General features: G+C 41.7%; 2 protein-coding genes across 4 annotated transcripts in view; one reads left to right on the top strand and one right to left on the bottom strand.

The window, feature by feature from the left end:
• Positions 1–76: 76 nt before the first annotated feature.
• Positions 77–16,021, top strand: fkbp4 (FKBP prolyl isomerase 4). Of its 2 annotated transcripts, none has more exons than XM_076271042.1 (10): positions 77–493; positions 1,981–2,125; positions 2,484–2,626; positions 3,109–3,229; positions 3,585–3,741; positions 6,077–6,167; positions 6,278–6,361; positions 10,261–10,446; positions 11,198–11,449; positions 14,694–16,021. In XM_076271042.1, the coding sequence occupies exons 1-10, from the start codon at positions 404–406 to the stop codon at positions 14,784–14,786; spliced, it is 1,362 nt and encodes a 453-aa protein (XP_076127157.1). In that variant the 5' UTR covers positions 77–403; the 3' UTR covers positions 14,787–16,021. The 2 variants fall into 2 exon arrangements, with proteins under 2 accessions (XP_076127157.1, XP_076127166.1); XM_076271051.1 differs by having other exon boundaries at positions 78–493; positions 11,198–11,437.
• A 415-nt stretch (positions 16,022–16,436) lies between these two features.
• il12b2 (interleukin 12B 2) overlaps positions 16,437–18,534 on the bottom strand; it is a 7,058-nt gene continuing 4,960 nt past the window's right edge. Inside the window, exon 9 of one of the 2 annotated variants that reach the window (XM_076271063.1) lies at positions 16,437–16,950. In XM_076271063.1, the coding sequence (XP_076127178.1) occupies positions 16,822–16,950 (129 nt within the window). In that variant the 3' untranslated portion in view covers positions 16,437–16,821. The remainder of the gene's footprint in view (positions 16,951–18,534) is intronic. The other variant, XM_076271081.1, reaches the window with a different exon arrangement.

The following is an 18,534-nucleotide window of genomic DNA, read 5'->3' as shown; positions in this document are numbered from 1 at the left end:
AGAGAATTTCTAGATACTCGCTCCCCTCCTGGGCTTCTCTGGAAAGTTCGGTGCCCTTCCTCCCCATCCGCTAAGTACTGCTGGTCTGCAGCGTCTCTGGCGTGCGCTTCAGCCTTTCACTGTCAAGCAAGCAGAGCACTTGACAACGTGCGCTAGCGCAAGTTTGTAGAACCAACACAAGTGTTCTTTATCTTTTTAGTACAGAGACAACAGGAACTATCGAGCTGGTTACATTAATCGTATATTTCCCAGCTAATCTTCCAATAATATAGGATAGCATAACCGGAGGGAATAAGGTGCGCAGCAACCAGACTCGTCTTTAGGACAAGACGTTTAGCTCCCGGACTAGCACTAGCTATCACTGATCAGTGTTTTTTGTGGTACTGCTCTCAATATACCAAATATGACTGCAGAAGAGGTGACAAACGAAGGACAGACTATCCCCATTGAAGGAGAAGACATAACTCCCAAGAAGGATGGAGGTGTCTTAAAGGTATTAAAACAATGCATTCTAGCGCTAATAACGTTACTAATGTTAACTGTTAGCTAGCTAAGTTGGATAACGTTGGATAGTTCAGCCGACTGATAGTGTTAGCCAAGCTATGTTTTTGTAATGTTATGTGTTAGCTTATTACAATGTATCTAGCTTATCGTGGTCAATCTCGTTATTGAATTCAGCACTGTACAGTAATACCTATTATTTGGATTATACGATGAAATCCAATTTAATGTGAAGTGGTGTGATACTAGGCCAGTTATCTAGTTATCTGATACTAGTTAGCCTGCTAACGTTGACGTTAATGCAGTAGCATTCTAGGCGTCCAACTTTGCACATTCTGCAAAGACTGACAACACATAGACCCTCAACTTGTTATAATTAGGCTGTAATTGAAAGACGATGGCAATTCTGACAGAACGTTGTGTGAAGCAAAAATGTGTATTGGTGCAATGTTAAATGGGCAGTCAACTGGATAAACTCCATATCCATGCTGAGGCATGTAACGTTAGCGTAGCTAACAAAAATGCTTGCCTATCTAGTTGCACCCTAACTTACAACGTAATGATTAACATTATGTTTTTGCAAACCATGCTCTGAGAGGGTTTTTGTGTGGCCTGTGCATTCAGCTAATATTAGCCGCTTAGCTAGTGACCAGTCTTTCATTCATTTGGTAATGTTAACGTTATCAGGCTAGCCAAGACGTTACCCTCTTTGTCAAAGCGAAACCGCAACCTTTCTGGCAGACAATTATTAACACAATATCACCAGCTCAATCCTGGGTGACTTCCAAGGAGTTTTCTCTACAAACAGAAACATAAAAATGCTCCATTTGAATCCATCCTAGTCATTGAATCTTAACGTTGTTTCTCATTGAATGTCATATAGTGGCAGGTGTAAACCTCCGCCAGCTAGGCTTTCTAGAAAGTACCAATGCATGAGCCCCAGATTTAGACCCAGATTTAGACTAGACACGATGATTGGGAGAATTTCTAAATCTTTAATTACATAACCAGTCATTTTGGTAATCGATTATGTAGAGTTTGTGTCTGTCAAAAGTTATCACCCATGCTCAGGAGCTGAACGCATTTATTGTTGAGGCGGTAGAATGTTCTAGATTGTGTTGCCATTAGCTAGAGCTATGTTGGACTTGATTGACCGATCGCAGGTGCACAGAACACCTGCACGATGGAGATGAGAATCTATAGATGGTCAAATTCAAAACATTCGAATAAACATAAACACATTTTAGTTTTGTTTATTTTTTTAAACCTTTTGTCAAATTGCACTAAATCACTGTAATATAATTCATTTTGAGATGTAGCCTACAGTTGACATGAGTCTTAATGACAAATGATGGTGACGATGTATTAACATACTCTTTCCAATAATATTACCATTATGACTATTGGTCAATTATATTGCTATTGATCTATTACATACGGGCTGTCTGGTAGTGAGGATGGTATGTTTCTGTCTCCTAGCTGCTGAAGAAGGAGGGGACTGGTAGTGAGTTCCCCATGACTGGCGATAAGGTGTTTGTGCACTATGTGGGTACCCTGTTGGACGGCAGCAAGTTTGACTCAAGCCGTGACCGCGGCGAGAAGTTCAGCTTTGAGCTTGGCAAAGGTACACAGTTCCCGCTGCACACATACTGTACAACACAGCCCAGTCTCTTGATGAAGCTATAGAGATAGATACCCAGCTAGCCCACTGTTGTACATTATCTACCTTATATGTGTTGTATATAGTAGCTTTTACATGTGGTGTAAAACGGCAAACATGACTTAATATATGTACACCTTGTCAAATTTTATAACTAAGCAACTGAACGTTTCATGCTCAAACCTCATATTTGAGTCACTGCCAATTACTGAGTGAGTGGGAAATACTTATCTGTGGGTAAGTTAATTATTTGTAGTGCATGGTTGAAATTTTAAAACTTTTTTTCTGATCGCACTGACCATGGTGATTTATTGCTACGCAGGTCAGGTGATCAAGGCATGGGATATCGGTGTGGCCACCATGCGAGTGGGGGAGGTAAGCCAGCTCATCTGTAAGCCGGAGTACGCGTACGGAGCAGCGGGGAGCCCTCCCAAAATCCCACCCAATGCCACACTTGTATTCGAGGTGAGTGCCAATCAGATCAACTTGACTGACAGCTTCATTCAACCAATCAGCATCATCCCAAGCCAAGAGGGGAATTCGACTTCATGTAGCCGCCTGCAGCCGTCTTAAGCTGACTGCATAACGTGATTTCCACCATGGCGTACTGTATGCACAATTCCGGGTTGAAAACGTATCAGAATCTCAGGAATAATCACATTATGCAGTCAGCTTAAGACAGCTGTAGGCGGCTACATGAAGTCGAATCCCCCTAACGTCAGATGATGTGGGGGAAATTTGTTGATTTGCAATAAAGGTTTTTTTTCCAGACAGGTAACACGCATAGGACACCTGTGTCCTAATGTGTAGTTGTGCATAACTTGTTTACATTTGTTTTTAAAATGCATCTTGGGTGAACTGATCATGAGTGGTCAGTTCTAAATACATGTAAACAATCATCAAGTCTTGCTCTGCTATGGTGTGTGTGTGTGCGTGTGTGTGTGTAGGTGGAGCTCTTTGAATTCCATGGAGAGGACATCAGTCCGGATGAGGATGGAGGAATAATCAGGCGAATCCTGACAAAAGGAGAAGGGTACAGCAAGCCCAACGAAGGAGCTGCTGTTGAAGGTACACATTATTTCACATTCACACAGATCAAGCCATAGCTACAGCAAACCCAAACTGAAAGGGTCTTAACAGGCATTATACATGTTCATCCACCCAGAAGCTGAAGTAACCATCTTTTCTATTCCACCAATCTCTCCTCTCTCCCCCCTCTATCATTCTGTTATTTTTGGTCTATTCCTCCTTCCCTCCCCCTCTCTCTCTCTTGCTCCTCTACTCCTCACTGGTTTTCTACCCTTCTCTCTGTCTTTCTCCCTCCTCTATCTCCCTCCCTCTCTTTCTCCTCCTCTCCCCTCTCCTGCTCCACCACTCCCCCTCTCTACCTCTCTCTCCATCTCTCCATCTCTCCCTCTCTCAGTGAGTATTGAGGGTAAGTTTGAGGACCGCGTGTTTGATGAGCGGGAGCTGAAGTTTGAGCTGGGCGACGCAGATGGCTTAGACCTGCCACCAGCTGTGGAGAAGGCCCTGCAGAACATGGAGCAGGGAGAGGAGGCCCTCCTCACCGTCAAACCAAAGTACGCAGTTAACATAGACTAACATCCATGTGTGTTAAATGCACTGATCACACACTAATACTGACATGTATTATAGACACAACAGAACACCCACTAATGCTGACGTGTTACGCACACACACACACACACACACACACACACACACACACACACACACACACACACACACACACACAACATGTACTAATGCTGATGTTACAGCTGTAGCAAAGCAGACTTCTTCACACTCTTCACCATCAAACCAAAGTACACACTGAACACACACACCTAATGGTGACATGTTGCACACACAGAACATACAATGGGCCCTATCGTCTAAAGCCAATGGTCACTAGTCAAAAGCTTATTTAAATTTAGTAGGATGTCCAGTAAACATTGGGAGTGTTTTCGTTATCAAACGTCGGGCGGATGGTGCAACAAGGCGTTCCTAGGTTTTTTAATCGATCATGGGTGTGTTTTGGGCGTAACATTATTTAAACCAATGAGAATGACATCTGTCATTCCCTTTAACTGAGCGACGCACAACTTTATTTAATGCATCACTATTTTGACAGTCAGCGGCGCATTTAAAGGATTCTGCTTGCGAGATCGTATGGAACAGTTATTCCACTAAACCATGCTTTACTAAAACCTAGCATAGTATAGCCTTCACGCATTTGCACTCGTCTATTATTTTAACTCATTGACAAAGTGAAACTAACTTCACCATGGTGTCAGTCAACGACAAAACAGTAAATACACAGTTAATTACTTTCACTATTGACTGACAATGGGTTACCTTGGAAAAAGCAACACTTACCCCAATAAAGTTTGAATGGCTTTGCTTGCTGCTTACATCTCGTGACAGTGCGTCTTCAGCTTTGCTTCATATTTGCCTCTCCTTCATTACCAATTTGCAAATGATGGTGAATAACTACTCATTGTGAGATGTATATCGTAATATCTTTATTCTAATAATGTTTTGCATGGATGTGCGCTGGTGCACGTTCATGGATGAAAGAAGGATGGTGCGTTGTGCACCCACCCATATCACTGTTGATAATGCGCTCTTAAAATAACATATGAACAACTCGCCATGGACTTCTGACCAGGTTTCTCTTGGTCAGTGGCGTAATGCCTTTTAGGTAGTGTACGATAGCGATTTTTAGACAACATGCCAGACTCCCTAGGTTGTTCATTGCCACACCTCCTGGCGCGTTGTTTAAAAATGAGACGTGCAAAATACGAAAATAAACCTTGCACCGGGTGGAAAATAGGGGCCAATGATGCTGCCATTTGTTAGACACACACAGAACCAGCACTAATGCCAACATGTTATGCATGCTAAGTTGAACATGTGTTACAGACACTAACAGGGAGGCTAAACCAAGCACATAACTTAAGCCTTCCGTCGGCGGAGAGTCTGCTGCAACAATTAGCTTCCATTGTGATCAATGGAACTGGCTACACCAGACGTGGTAATGGCACATATGCTCCAAAAAATTAGACCAGTCTTCTAAAACTATTTTACGCTCCGCGAACATAGCGCTTCAGTTACGCGCCTGGTGTAGCCTACCTGTAAGGCTGACGTTTGCTACACCTGTAGCAAAGTGAATACACCCGCAATACACACCACAGGCTGATGAACATGTGCAAGTGAGCATTAGAGTTGGGAGAGAAAATTGACCAAATTGAGTGTAGTATTCTAATATTTTTACACAATATAATTGAGATCCAGCAGTTCTGTTGGACTGGTACACGTACATCTACTCTGACAACATTACTTCTTAAGGCCAGAAGATGGCGTAAAACACGGCATTTTCTCTTGCACCATGTTGTTGCCGCTGTGGCAGTTCTCACGGCTATTGAACATGCATGAACACTCCAAAACAATGAATCCGCACCTGTGATCAACCTGGGATCATTCTTTTGGTTCTGAGCAGAATTGGAATCCGAATTATTTGACCATGTGAGTTAGTATACACATGGAATTTGGCTCCTAATGCAGTGCGCTCAATTGTATGCTCAAATATGTACACACCCACACACACTCAGACTCCCTGATATCTAGATAGATAGATACAGGGGTTTTCAATCAGTGATCCATGAAGACATTGCAGGTGGTCCCTTGCCATGCATTCAGTGATATAGTGATTCCCACCACTAAACTACATGTCTGAGTCAGCAATGGTCCTCTCAGCAGTGGTCTCTCACGCTCCTCTCTTCAAAAGTCAAAATGGTGGTCTCTGGGTCACAATCAGTTGAAAGAGTGTCTGAAGACTATGTGTGTTTGAATGTAATGTGCTCTATGGATTGTGTATGCTCAGATGATGTAATGTATGGCCTGTGTGTTCAGGTATGGCTTTGGAAGCACCGGGAATGCCAAATTCAACATTCCAGGGGAAGCAACACTGCAGTATAAAATCAAGCTAACTAAGTTTGAAAAGGTACAAAGCACAGACACTAACACACACACACACATAGATGTAAACATTCCACGTCATGATGTGAAGGAGTTGCCTAATTGCCCCCCCATGACTTTTTTTTCATTGCACAGGCTAAGGAATCATGGGAGATGAACACGGATGAGAAGCTGGAACAAAGCACCATTGTAAAGGACAAGGGCACACAGTACTTTAAGGTGAGGCTAAAACACACATACATGCAACACACGCATATTGACATTTTCCCAAGCTTGACCCAGCCAAGGGATGTCAGTTTATTTTTTTCATTAAATGAGTGAGTATATTCAGGCCACGTTTATACGTAGCAGGGTATTCTGAGAAACTGATATTTTCTCATCCTTTCTTTTAAAAATAATTCCGTTCACACCGACGCTAACAGCTTGGGAAGGGTGTCGAACACGTTGACCAGACAGGTGGCCAATCAGAGATTTCAAACAAACGAGGGAACATCACCTAACAACGTAAAAACGCTGTTTACCCCTGTTTACATGCAATCATGGAGTTTTCCCAAATCTCCACTGGCCGGAGTTTTCAGAAATAATGGTTCTCAGTGATAAAACCTCAGTTTTCGTCTAAAATGAAAGGCCAAACCGCATGCAAATATATGCGTTCTCCCTACATGTAAACAGGGTCTCAGGCTTCACCATGTGTAGATGGCAGTAACTCACACTGAGTTTTTTTCAAGACCACACTTATTTTTGACGCTTCATTGCTTCACTATACTTCTGCTTTGGAAAGGAAAACGAAATCGGGAATATATGTGGGTGTGTTTGTATGTCTCAGTCAGTGAATCATGGTGTGTGTGTGTGTGTTTGTGGAAACCAGTAGTGGAGCAGGAGAGTAAAAAATGAAGTAATGGAGGAACATTTATGTTTTGGTAAATCAGTGACCTCACTATTCATTGATGCAACTCTACACTGCATCCTACAGTGCCAGCAATGCAAACTGCCAGTTAGACCAAACAGCCCAGCATGAGTGGAGTTGTGTAATAGTTTCCCGCAGTGCTTCCGGTTCACATCATTAGCATGCTGTGCAGATTTGTTTAAAACTCTTGCATTCAAGTTGACTGATCATCTCAATTTCCAAGACTCAAAAGGGCCTGTCCCAAGAAGAAAAAGTATTACCTCGAAACTTAAACACACATGGGGAAACTGAACAGTCCAACCAGTACACTATCATAAGATAGCCAACTAAGCTACTTTCTTTACAATATTTCCAGGCTTCAACTAGAGCTAAAAAAAGATGAAGCAGCAGGAGACAGAAAGGAGTAGAGCTGTAATAGAAATAGTACCTAGGCTATAATGTGCTGTCATGAATATCATAAATTCAGTATTTTCGCATTTTATATCAGTAGTTTATATATAAATATCATATTAATATTATATATTAATAGCATATAATGTTGTATATTACAATTTGTAATACAATTTATATGTATGCATATTCAGTGTTCAAATCAGTCCAGTTTATACAGGTTTTCAAATGTTCTAATCCTATTCCAAATTATTGAAATAATTTCACACACACACATCGTTACAGCCCTAGTGTAGACTGAAACTTATTAGCCATGTTGGAAATGGTTTTATCTGGTGTGTTGTGAAAGTGCTTTACATCTGTCCTTTCTGATCCTTGATTGAAACCTTTCAGTAGATGAATAAATGTTCTGTCTGCACGCTGACCTTGATAAACATAATCTGTTCATGTGCCAGGGTGTCCGCGCGGTAGTAAAAGGTAGTAAAAGGTAGTAAATAGAATCTACCAAAATTAAGGCCCTTGAAAGGTAGTAAAAGGTAATAAATGCAATTTGACTTGGTAGTAAATTTTTCATCACCACCTCAATATATAATGAGTTTACATTTTTTGCTTAATATTTGTGTCTACATGGTTTAACTTCATCTTGCCTAATTAAAAAATATATACGTGCTAACAGGACCTGAGTGAGTCGGAGTCGATAGCAATGACATAGAAGTAAACTGTGTAGAGTTCCGTGGTTGACAGCCTATCAGCGACGCCAACAAACAACATTTTCGCCTTTTCAGTTGTTTTACAGGGATACAAGCAACGCGATTTTCGGTGTCTCCTTCACGTTGCTTTGGGCGACTTATATGAATCGTGCAGATCCGAAGAGTTTGTTAGGGGCCGGGGATGCAGGGATGCTTTTCGGGGACTCTCGCGTTTTCACTATGCATCTAGGCCCTACCGCAGGCTACCAGAGCAGCGTTTATCATATGGGCCTGCTTGTCCGGTGCTTCTGTCACTCATCTGATAATATTTGTTCATGTAGCAAAGGAGCGGTAGATGTAGGCCTAGGCTAGCCTATCACTCTGATAGCAGCTAAGAAAATATAGGCTAGCTGCTACACTCACTCCGTTAGGAGGCAACTCTCTCAGTTTACACTAGGCTACTTCAGCTGGAAGTTTTAACAACTGTGGACTTGACTAGTGTAAGCTTTCGTTCAGCTGACGGTAGCGCTGCCATCTGACTGTGATCATCCAGAACCGTGCAATAAAATTCCACCTAGCCCATCAGTAACAAAGTTCGAACTAGTCACTGACATAGTAACCGACAACATTTTTTTAACGTAACCTAGACCTAGTATCTAATATTACGGAATTGCAAGAAAACAAGTGAAAACAATTCCTTACTTTTAACCACGCAAGTGCGCGTGTCATTTATTAAAACGGTAGAAAACTGAATCAAAGACGGCACTGTCCATCAACAAAAACAGCATGCAGTTTAAAAGTCCCGTTATTTAAAGTCCCAGACATTTAAAAGGACAGCGATCACTCAAGACAGACCTACACCACAACTGAGTGATGAACGTGAAATTCTTTGAATAGCCTATAAAACACTGCATTTAGATGACAACTGCGTGAAGAACTACGCTAATCTAGTTAATGGCGAATTAAGTTTATGGCATTCACATTTAAATCATTCAATAGCCTATGAAAACTTGATCAGTTAAATTGTTCTCATAAAAGGAACAGCAGGCCTACAAAATATTCCAAATAGGCTAGTTTTATTGCAGTGACGGAAAACTGCAACATATGAGTTTTAAAACCATGTTAAATTTGAAAGCATCTAGCTAGTGACAGGAGGGTTTAGGGGGGGAAAAGAAAAACTGTAACCTACTTTATTCCACAGTCAATGTTCAGTATTTGGCCTATAATTTAGCCTATAATATTGGCATTTGAATCCAAAATCTATCATTTCCTATCGACAACAGACCCCAGTAGCGCATCGAATCGCATTGCTACACATTTTGAAGTATTGAAAAGAATCAAATCATTGGCTTAAATAATCTATATTGTATCAAATTGTGATTAAACTTGATTTACACTCCTAAATGGCATCCTTACCTACCTACCTAACTGTTGTTTTGGGAAGTATTTATCATGCAAGCATCGTGCATCCATGCTGAGTAATGCAATGAAATCATAGTTTTCAATTTTGCATTAGTAAAGCAGTCCACTGATGTGCATGTTTTCACGGACTGCTTTGTGTCAAATGTGCAACAACAATACCATACCAATAATAATGGCTTTATATATCCATATAGATTTCTGGGCCTATCCTTAGACTGGAGTTGTTTTTTTATTGTTTTTTTTTTGGGGGGGGGGAGGTTGTCGGTGGTGTTTGTTCTTCATTTTTCACCACACATGTTTGGTGTTTTAGCGTAATTTGTGCCAAGGTTATCATTCACCTTATTAAGGCTAAGGGCTGGTTAGGATAACTCAAGGGCTAGGGTTAAGGTAAGGACAACTGAAACTGAACTCGACACTACAAAAAAACATTGTCATTGACAATTACCATACTTAATGATCACAATTAGAAATTATTAGTGTACCTAATATTTATGATGTATACCTTATAGCAAGTACTAAGTCGTGCTTTGCATACCCCCCCCCCCCCAAAAAAGGGCTGCTGCTTGATGTCGTGTTGGTAGTAAAAAATATTGTGGAGGTAGTAAAAAAGGTAGTAAAAAGTAGTAAATTCAACTCTATGATTCCTGCATATACCCTGTGTGCGACAATTAGTCTAATGTTTTGCCTTGTGTGTGCGTGTGTGTGTGTAGGATGGCAAGTACAAACAAGCCTCTGTGCAGTACAAGCGTATCATCTCCTGGCTGGAGCATGAAAACACTCTGAAGGGGGAGGATGAACAGAAGGCCAAAACGTTGCTGTTGGCTGCTCACCTCAACCTGGCCATGTGCTACCTGAAGCTGCACGAGCACAGCCAGGCCCTGGAGAGCTGTGACAAGGTACACACACACACACACACACACACACACACACAGATACATTCCCTTACATACACTCTGAACAAGGCTTGGAGAACTGCTGGTCTGAGTATACACTCGCCCTGGAGAACACACAGGCACACACAGTTACCCCTGGCATTAGACACACACACACACACTCACTCTCCGACATGTGGTACGATCACTGACCCACTCCTGTGCTTACTGTTACACTTCAAGGCACTTTGCAGGAGTGTAAGATGACGCCATCCTCCATACAGTGAGAGGCGAAGGAAGAGTAGGGGTTGGGTGCTTGTTAATGCGTTGACGCTCAGTTGTATTTTCAAATACTATAATTCATCAATGCTGCCTTCGGAAACAGCCATTACAGGGCCGTCGTAGTAGGAATGAGAGTGTTGAATGATTCTTGATACCTTCTTCTTATGTGAGACAACCTGCTGAGGTGGTATTTTAGTCCAACGCAAACTGACCCAATGTTTCCTCTACTGTGGTCTGAGAAGGTGAAGTGGGGTTTTAAATACACTGCCCTTCAAGGGTGCGAACTCAAAAACTCAAAATAGGTCAGTGGCATGAAATATGTAGATCTGCCCAGGGGGTGGGTCAGGGGTAGTCTCCATGTAATTTTTACCCCTGACTATCCTCCCAATGGAGTTGAGTCAAATCGAATCAATCTTTGTTTAAAAGGTATTAATGTATGTTAATGTTGAACCTGCTGTTCCCTCCTGAGTCCAACCTGATGTTCCCTCCTCAGGCTCTGGAGTTGGATGCGAACAATGAGAAGGCCCTCTTCCGCCACGGGGAGGCGCTGTTTGGCTTGAAGGAATTTGAGCGCGCCCGGGACGACTTCACACGCGTCACCCAGCTCTACCCCGCCAACCGGGCGGCCAAGGCCCAGGTGCAGGTGTGCCAGAAGCACATGAAGGAGCAGCACGAGAAAGACAAGCGCCTGTATGCTGGGATGTTCCAGAAGTTCGCAGAGAGGGACGCCAAGGTGAGCGATGAGGTCAGGTGCAAGTCTTGATGTCAATACGTTTTTTGCATGACATCACACTGGAGGGGCTTTTTGCAGTTCCTAGAATTTTTTAAAGGAATACGCCATAATTTTGGGAAATTAGCTTGTTCACTGCTTCCTTCAGAGTTAGATAAGATCATACATAACCTTCTCGTCTCTGTGTGTGCAGTAACTCGGTCTGAAGCACCCACTTTTAGCATAGCTAAGCATAGCTCAATGACGTAGGCAGTTCCTCTAAATGCATTTTCTATAACTATTTTAGCTCCTAGCTTCAGGGTAGGGTCTTTTCCCTGCACGTAGCAAAACCAAGACTGATGTACTTACATGCTGATTGTCTACTGTCATGCGGTAGAAGCCTTTTGGGCAGATGAGAGGAATACGGATCAACTTTTTTTTTATATATATATAATAATAATAATAATAATAATAATAATAAGCTTTATTTGTATAGCACCTTTCATACACAGAATGCAGCTCAAAGTGCTTTACATTTGGAGCATGTAACACAATAATAGAGTCAGTCAGTCATTATCAATCACTTTCACTTTTCTTCATTGCTGTGGCCGTTTATGATCCAATCAGCAACATATCAGAAATATAGAAAATAACATGTAACACAGTTATTAGAGAAGAGTCAGTCATTCATTCCCCTTTGTTGCTGTGGCCGTTTATGATCCAATCAGCAACATATCAGAAATACTATTACCGTATACTACTATGGATATATAAAGGCTTTGCTGACAAATGCCTAGGCTAACAAATGCTTAGGCCCCGTTGATGCGGACTCCAAGCAGTCAGCCTTAGCTTGTTCTTAGCATATGTCGCAATTATTTGACTTTATACACAGACATTCAAGACTGGCAGCCTTAACCCTTTACCCCCCATAAGCACGCCATATGGCAACTGTGGCAAGGAAAAACTCCAATATTCTAGGAAGAAACCTTGAGCAGAACCTGACTTACAGTAATAGGGGGAGCCCATCTGCTTCTGGCTGGCTGCGCCCTCCAATGGCAGCAGATGTAGAATAATCTGAAAAAGTAGTCTACAGGATAAGATGAGTTAACTAAAGGCTTTCCTCTACAGGTATGTTTTCAGATCTTTTTAAAAAATATTTACTGAACTCGCCTGCTTGATGTACAGAGGCAGGGTGTTCCATAGTTTGGGGGCATAATGGATAAAAGCAGCTTCTCCACTTTGCTTGTGGAGCACTTTGGGTACGATTAAAAGATTAGAATTGGATGATCTAAGTTTCCTTTGTGGTTGATAAGATATTAAAAGCTCAGAGATATATGAAGGTGCTATGCCATTTAGAGCTTTGTAAGTAATTAACATAACCTTAAAATCAATTCTATAGGAAACAGGGAGCCAGTGCAGTTCAGCCAACACAGGGGTGATGTGTTATCTCTTCTTGGTCTTAGTTAAAAGTCTAGCCACAGAGTTCTGTATGAGTGCCAATTTCTTTAGATGTTTTTTGGGAAGACCAGTGAAAAGTGCATTGCAGTAGTCTAACCTGCTAGTAATAAGGGCATGAATTAGTTTTTCTGCATCTTCTGAGTTAAAAAGGGCCGCACTTTGGCAATGTTTCTAAGGTGGAAATAGGCTGTCTGAGTAACTTTACTGATATGGGGCTTAAAACTTAACTCTGCATCTAAGATGACAACTAGGCTTGTTACTTTTGGTTTGACCTGGTGCGGCCAAGTTCCCCAGATTACTAAGAACAATGTCTCGCTTTGGTTTTGGTCCAACCAAAAGTAGCTCTGTTTTGTCATCATTTAGTTTCAAAACATTTTTGCTCACCCACTGATTAATGGAGGTTAGGCATGCAGTGAGGGAACAAAGGCCATCTGGGTTAGTTGGCTCCACAGAAATATACAATTGGGTATCATCTGCGTAGCTGTGGAAGTTTACATTATGCTGACTTATGATGTTTCCCGACGGAAGCATATACTGTACAATAATCCGATCATAGCTAGTGATGATGAGCGACATAAGTTCAGAAAACTGGTCGAGAAAGCCAGTCCATAGTTTAGGAGGGTGGTATAAGGTCAATAGAAGTACAGCTGGGTCAGCCTTCAGAGTGAGGGCAATATACTCCAAGGAAGTGAATTCGCCGAAGTTGACTCTAGTGCAGCTATATTTGTTTGAGAGAATGGAGGCAATTCCACCCCCTCGTTTGCCCTGTCTAACTGAGTGGAAGAAATTATAGTTTGGGGGACAGGTTTCAACGAGAACAGCTTCGCTGTCTGAAGTCAGCCAGGTTTCAACAAGAAACAGAAAATCCATTTTTTTTTTCACTGATAAAATCATTGATTGCAAAGGTTTTGGTAGTAAGTGCACCTAGTAAGCCGAATCAATACCTGGGGGGCGTGAATCAGTAATATTTTATGATTTCTGATACCAATATCTTCTAATCTGTTCTTCAGTTGCCTAAATAAGAATTATTACTAAATATTACATAAATATAAAGTAATTTTATTACTTTATATTTAAGTCATAAATAGGCTGTCACTAGTGTCACACCGAAACTCAATACTGCAGCTTTAACTCATGTTCACCCGGAGAGAAGAAATACTCTTTCCTGATTGGCTGGTTGGGTGGCTATTAATTCTAAATAACGGTACACCTATGTAGTAGATTTGGTAAAAAAAAAAGTTTAATCACCGTTCCATATCAATGCTTATGAATATAACAACTGTCCACTAACTGTCCACCGCTATCACTGTTAGGGCCATAGAAAGTTGTACAACAAACTAAAGAAGTCGGCTTCTTTTTAAACGGAACCGCTTGTTTCCTTTGTGTGCTATAAAGGCATGATTGCCTATAGGAGCAACTGGGTGATAAGCAGAATAACGGCCTTCGAGATGTCCCGTTATACAGAATTAATGGACTTGGACATTAATTCCATATAACAGGACACCTCTGCTGCCGTTATCTGTTACTTAATGTACTTTCATATGTCTTATGGTCTCAAATGATACGGTTTCTCTTCACCAAAACATCTATATATCTATAGGCCTTTCAGTATGTCAAACATATGATTCAGTAGTGTTTTATCACGCTAAATGAGTTACGTTAAAATAATCCAGGGTTCAGCATTGGTCCTGGCCTGCAGTCTACTTAAAGAATCTTTCAAAGCTGAACTGTTTTCAGTCAGGCAACTGTTGCCTAATGCCAGTATTCCCCAAAGGTCAGCTATGTGCTTAGTTGTAAAGCTGCTGTTTGTGTGTTTGAACAGAGGGAATCCACTCAGGTGAAGGCGAAGGAGAACGGAGACGGAGATTCAATGGATGTGGAGGAGAATGGAGCACAGGAGCAAACTGCAGCATGAGCGCGTGTCTGACTGTGTGTGTGTGTCCATGTCTGTGTGTCTGAGTAAGACAGTGAGTGCGTTTGAAGATCAGTACTGTCTTTATTTTTATCGTTATTTTTTTTTTTTTTTGTATCTGCTTTGAGGCGTCTTATCGCTGCAATGGACAGTACTGTACCAGCTCTGTCATCTTGCTGTGTGTGTGTGTGTGTGTGTGTGTGTGTGTGTGTGTGTGTGTGTATAGAAAGGCAGCTAGCTGGCGTGTGTCTGCTTGAAGGCTTTCAAGGATGAAAAGGTGATTAGTCCCAAAGACGGCACTCCTACTGCACTGCCCATCGCTCTCCTAGACCACTGTCCTCACATATGATTGGTTAACTTCCTCCTGACTGACAGCTGGAGGGGATGCTGCCACTCCACTCCCCTCCGCCCCTTCCCACCTAACCTCTTCCCATATGCACTAAACATGCGCATGCATGCTTGCATTCTTGCTCATTTGGAAGGTCACATGTTCCTTTGCTGAAGCCATTTGATCAACAATGCACCCCTCATACCATCACCACACACACACACACACACACACACACACACTGTCTAATTCCTGAGATGTAAGGCACTATGTGGGAACCTTCAGGGTGCTGAGGGTCCCTACTGCTCTCTGTAAATGTGTGTTTGTTGTGAGAGGAGAAAATGGGGGGTTGAGTGTGTGAGGAGAGAAGAGCGATTCTGAAAATGTAATCAGAGCTTCTGAGGGCACTGCTGGGGTGACATAACATGTTTTCTCTGTTGGTGTATTTTTTTTGTTTTGTTTTCATTCGTCCTCTTTTGCAATGTATAGATATGTTCTGAATTCTAATTGGTTTGTTCTTTTTTGTTTGTTTGCTTTGCTTTGCTTTTTTTTTGCTTTTTTTTTACCTTCAGTGTCAATTGTAATCTTAATCATGAGACTGTAAATGTTAATCTAATGACAAAAACAGACAAACTATCAAAACTGGACAACTCCAGGGAATTGGGAATGAATTTATCCTTCCAATGCAATTACCAAATGTATCTCTCTCAATCTCTCTCTCTGTTCTTAAGCGCAGACTCACCCCCTTGGAGAGCCGAACAGTTAGCCTTGCATAGCGTTGTTAGCGGTTAGCGTCGTAGGAGAAGAGATATTGGGGTGTGTGTGTCCCTTGGGCAGACTCGCCTCCCCAGATGTTCTGATGTCACAGAAACTTAATGTGTCACTGATGGTGAATAAAGGATAAAACTTCCTCCTGCTGCCTCTGTTTTGGGTTTGTATATTCGATGTGTGTGACACAGCCTTGACCTTGCCTATTGATATGTCGGACCTCACATTCCTATAATGTGCACTGTACATATTGCATTCCCCCGGAGGGAACGTTCACCCTCTCCTTTTGATGCATCTTGTATCTGAAGGTGCTGACAATAATTCTGACAAGTCATTCAGATTGCAAGCTTCTTCGTGACTAAATGTTGGCCACCAAATGCAGAAACCACTGGGGTATTCTGAGCCCAGGTCAATAACCACAAATTTCTTTGTTGTGACTCTAGTCTAGACCAATGACTAAACTTCCTCATTTATTTGAATTCTAAAATTAGGAGTGATTTAGAGGTGTTATTGATGCAATGTGAAATTATTACTGAATGTCCTTTCGATATTGTTATAAGTGTTTTTTTTTATTATTATTAATATTGCATTACATTACATTTATTCATTTAGCAGACGCTTGTTTTCTAAGCAATTGTCAATTATATTACAAAGGCCATTATCCTCAGAGCAACTCACAATGGTGGAAGTCACCGTCGCTATCACCGCCCCATCATATCATGTTCTTGTCAGTTACAAAATGGTGAATTGACTCGAATATCCATGCCATGGAGTATAATGAATGTAATACATTATTATTACAGAATATCACAGACACACATCTAACATGCGCAGCTTTAAAGTGTGCTCTACCAAACGGTTGAGCAGGTAGTTATTAAGGATGATCTATGCCGGTAGCAGGTCCAGAGTAAAGCAGTCGGCTCAGACAGATGGTGTGTCGAATCACAAAGATGTGGGAAGACCAGGGTTTTCTCCCTTTCCTGCCTTCCTCTTTTCTCCATTCTTTCTGTCCTGCTTTCTATTGTTTTTCTTATTCTCTCCATTTTTTCTTTTCCTTCTTTTCTTCATAACCTGAGTAGAAACATAAGAGGACTGTAACTGCATGTTTGGGTAATGGGCGTGTGTGTGTGTGTGTGAGAGAGAGAGAGAGAGAGAGTGTGTTTGAGTGTGCTAGAAAATGTGGGCCCTATGACAGACAATAATTCTGGGCCCCCTGTCAGTGCTGGGCCCTTAGAATCGTTCTAAAACGAGAACTGACTTTGTTGGTTTCAATAGCTGTTGAAGCTTACCTAGTGTGATACGTAGTTGTAATAGTAATATGTTATACCATAAGAATATGTTCTGTTCTACCAAAACCATGTTCACTGAGAGAAAATATTTGGTGTCAGATTACTTTAGATATCTTTTTAGTATTATCAATAGTAACAACTAACATAATCACCTTAAATAGACATGAGACATAAGACAATAAATTGTTGACGGCTCTATTTAGAAAAAAAATTTGTTGCATCAAATTTGTATTCATCCTGGCCCCGCCCGAGGCACAACTGGTTGGGGCACCTGCACCGCACGCCGGCGACCCGGGTTCGATTCCCGCCCTGTGGTCCTTTCCAGATTCCCACCCCGGCTCTTTCTCCCACTCACTTCCTGTCACTCTCCACTATCCTGTCGCATTAAAGGCATAAAAGCCAAAAAATATATACTTTAAAAAAAAAAAAACAATTGTATTCATCCCATCCCAAACAAATGGCAAAAGTAAGAATAGTGTTGAAGCTTTTCATCTCACGCAACCTGATCTATGATCTGTGACTTGTGTCATTATGAACATGAGCCTTTGTTGGTTTGGGGTGTTGATCTAAAGAACACTGGATCAAGCAACCAAATGACACTGACATATTTCGACTGACACCATGCCTTTTCCCCTTTGAGACCATTCCATGCCTGTCACATAGACTTACATGGGAATTTCACAGCTTTCTTACTGATGTTCAACAGATTTAACACGTCAAAGGTCCATAGGCTTGTGTAACTTGCGTTGTGTTGAACCTGTGCGATTCAGCCCTGCACACACCCGGACTCGAACCCGCGAACAGCAGCACCTCGGATCGGAAGGCGAGCGTGCTGACAGTTGAGCCAATAGCCCAGGCTACTGGCTCGCATGCCAGCAGCATGCACTCTTGAGGTGTCGGGGAGTGAAGTTTACCAACGTTCCACAAGCACAGCTAAGCTATAGCTGGTATCCGTTACACTTAGAAAGTCACCTGCACACACAGTGTTCCCCAGACCCCTTATAGGATGAATATAGTCAGATTTTTATGAATCAGTGTCTCCCCTGTATAAAAGGCCAAGCCTATTGAGTTGATGGAGTGGATTTTCATATCCACACTATAACCACCTTTTCCAAATATGTAACCAAAATGACTGAAACATTGTGTGAAATAACATAGGCTACCAGAGACACTTAGAAAATATCTAGGCCTAGTGTCATGCTGTTAGTAGCAACATGCATAGGCTATAAAGCAAGGACATTTTCTGTGTCTGAAGCTATCAGACATTTTCTTTTTCAAATCTCTACTTTTGAAGATACTTTCAAATCTCTCCCCAGGACCACAATGTCATTTTTAAAGGAACGTTATTAACCAATCTTCTATAACG

This window comes from Alosa pseudoharengus, unplaced genomic scaffold (genome assembly GCF_046254945.1).
Source record: "Alosa pseudoharengus isolate Yale_2024_CS ecotype anadromous, Long Island Sound unplaced genomic scaffold, YU_APseudo_1.1 YU_APseudo_1.1_scf_10, whole genome shotgun sequence".
Taxonomy (NCBI): domain Eukaryota; kingdom Metazoa; phylum Chordata; class Actinopteri; order Clupeiformes; family Clupeidae; genus Alosa; species Alosa pseudoharengus.
The sequence above is the reverse complement of the archived record's forward strand: the minus strand, read 5'-3'. Positions and strand labels throughout refer to the sequence as shown.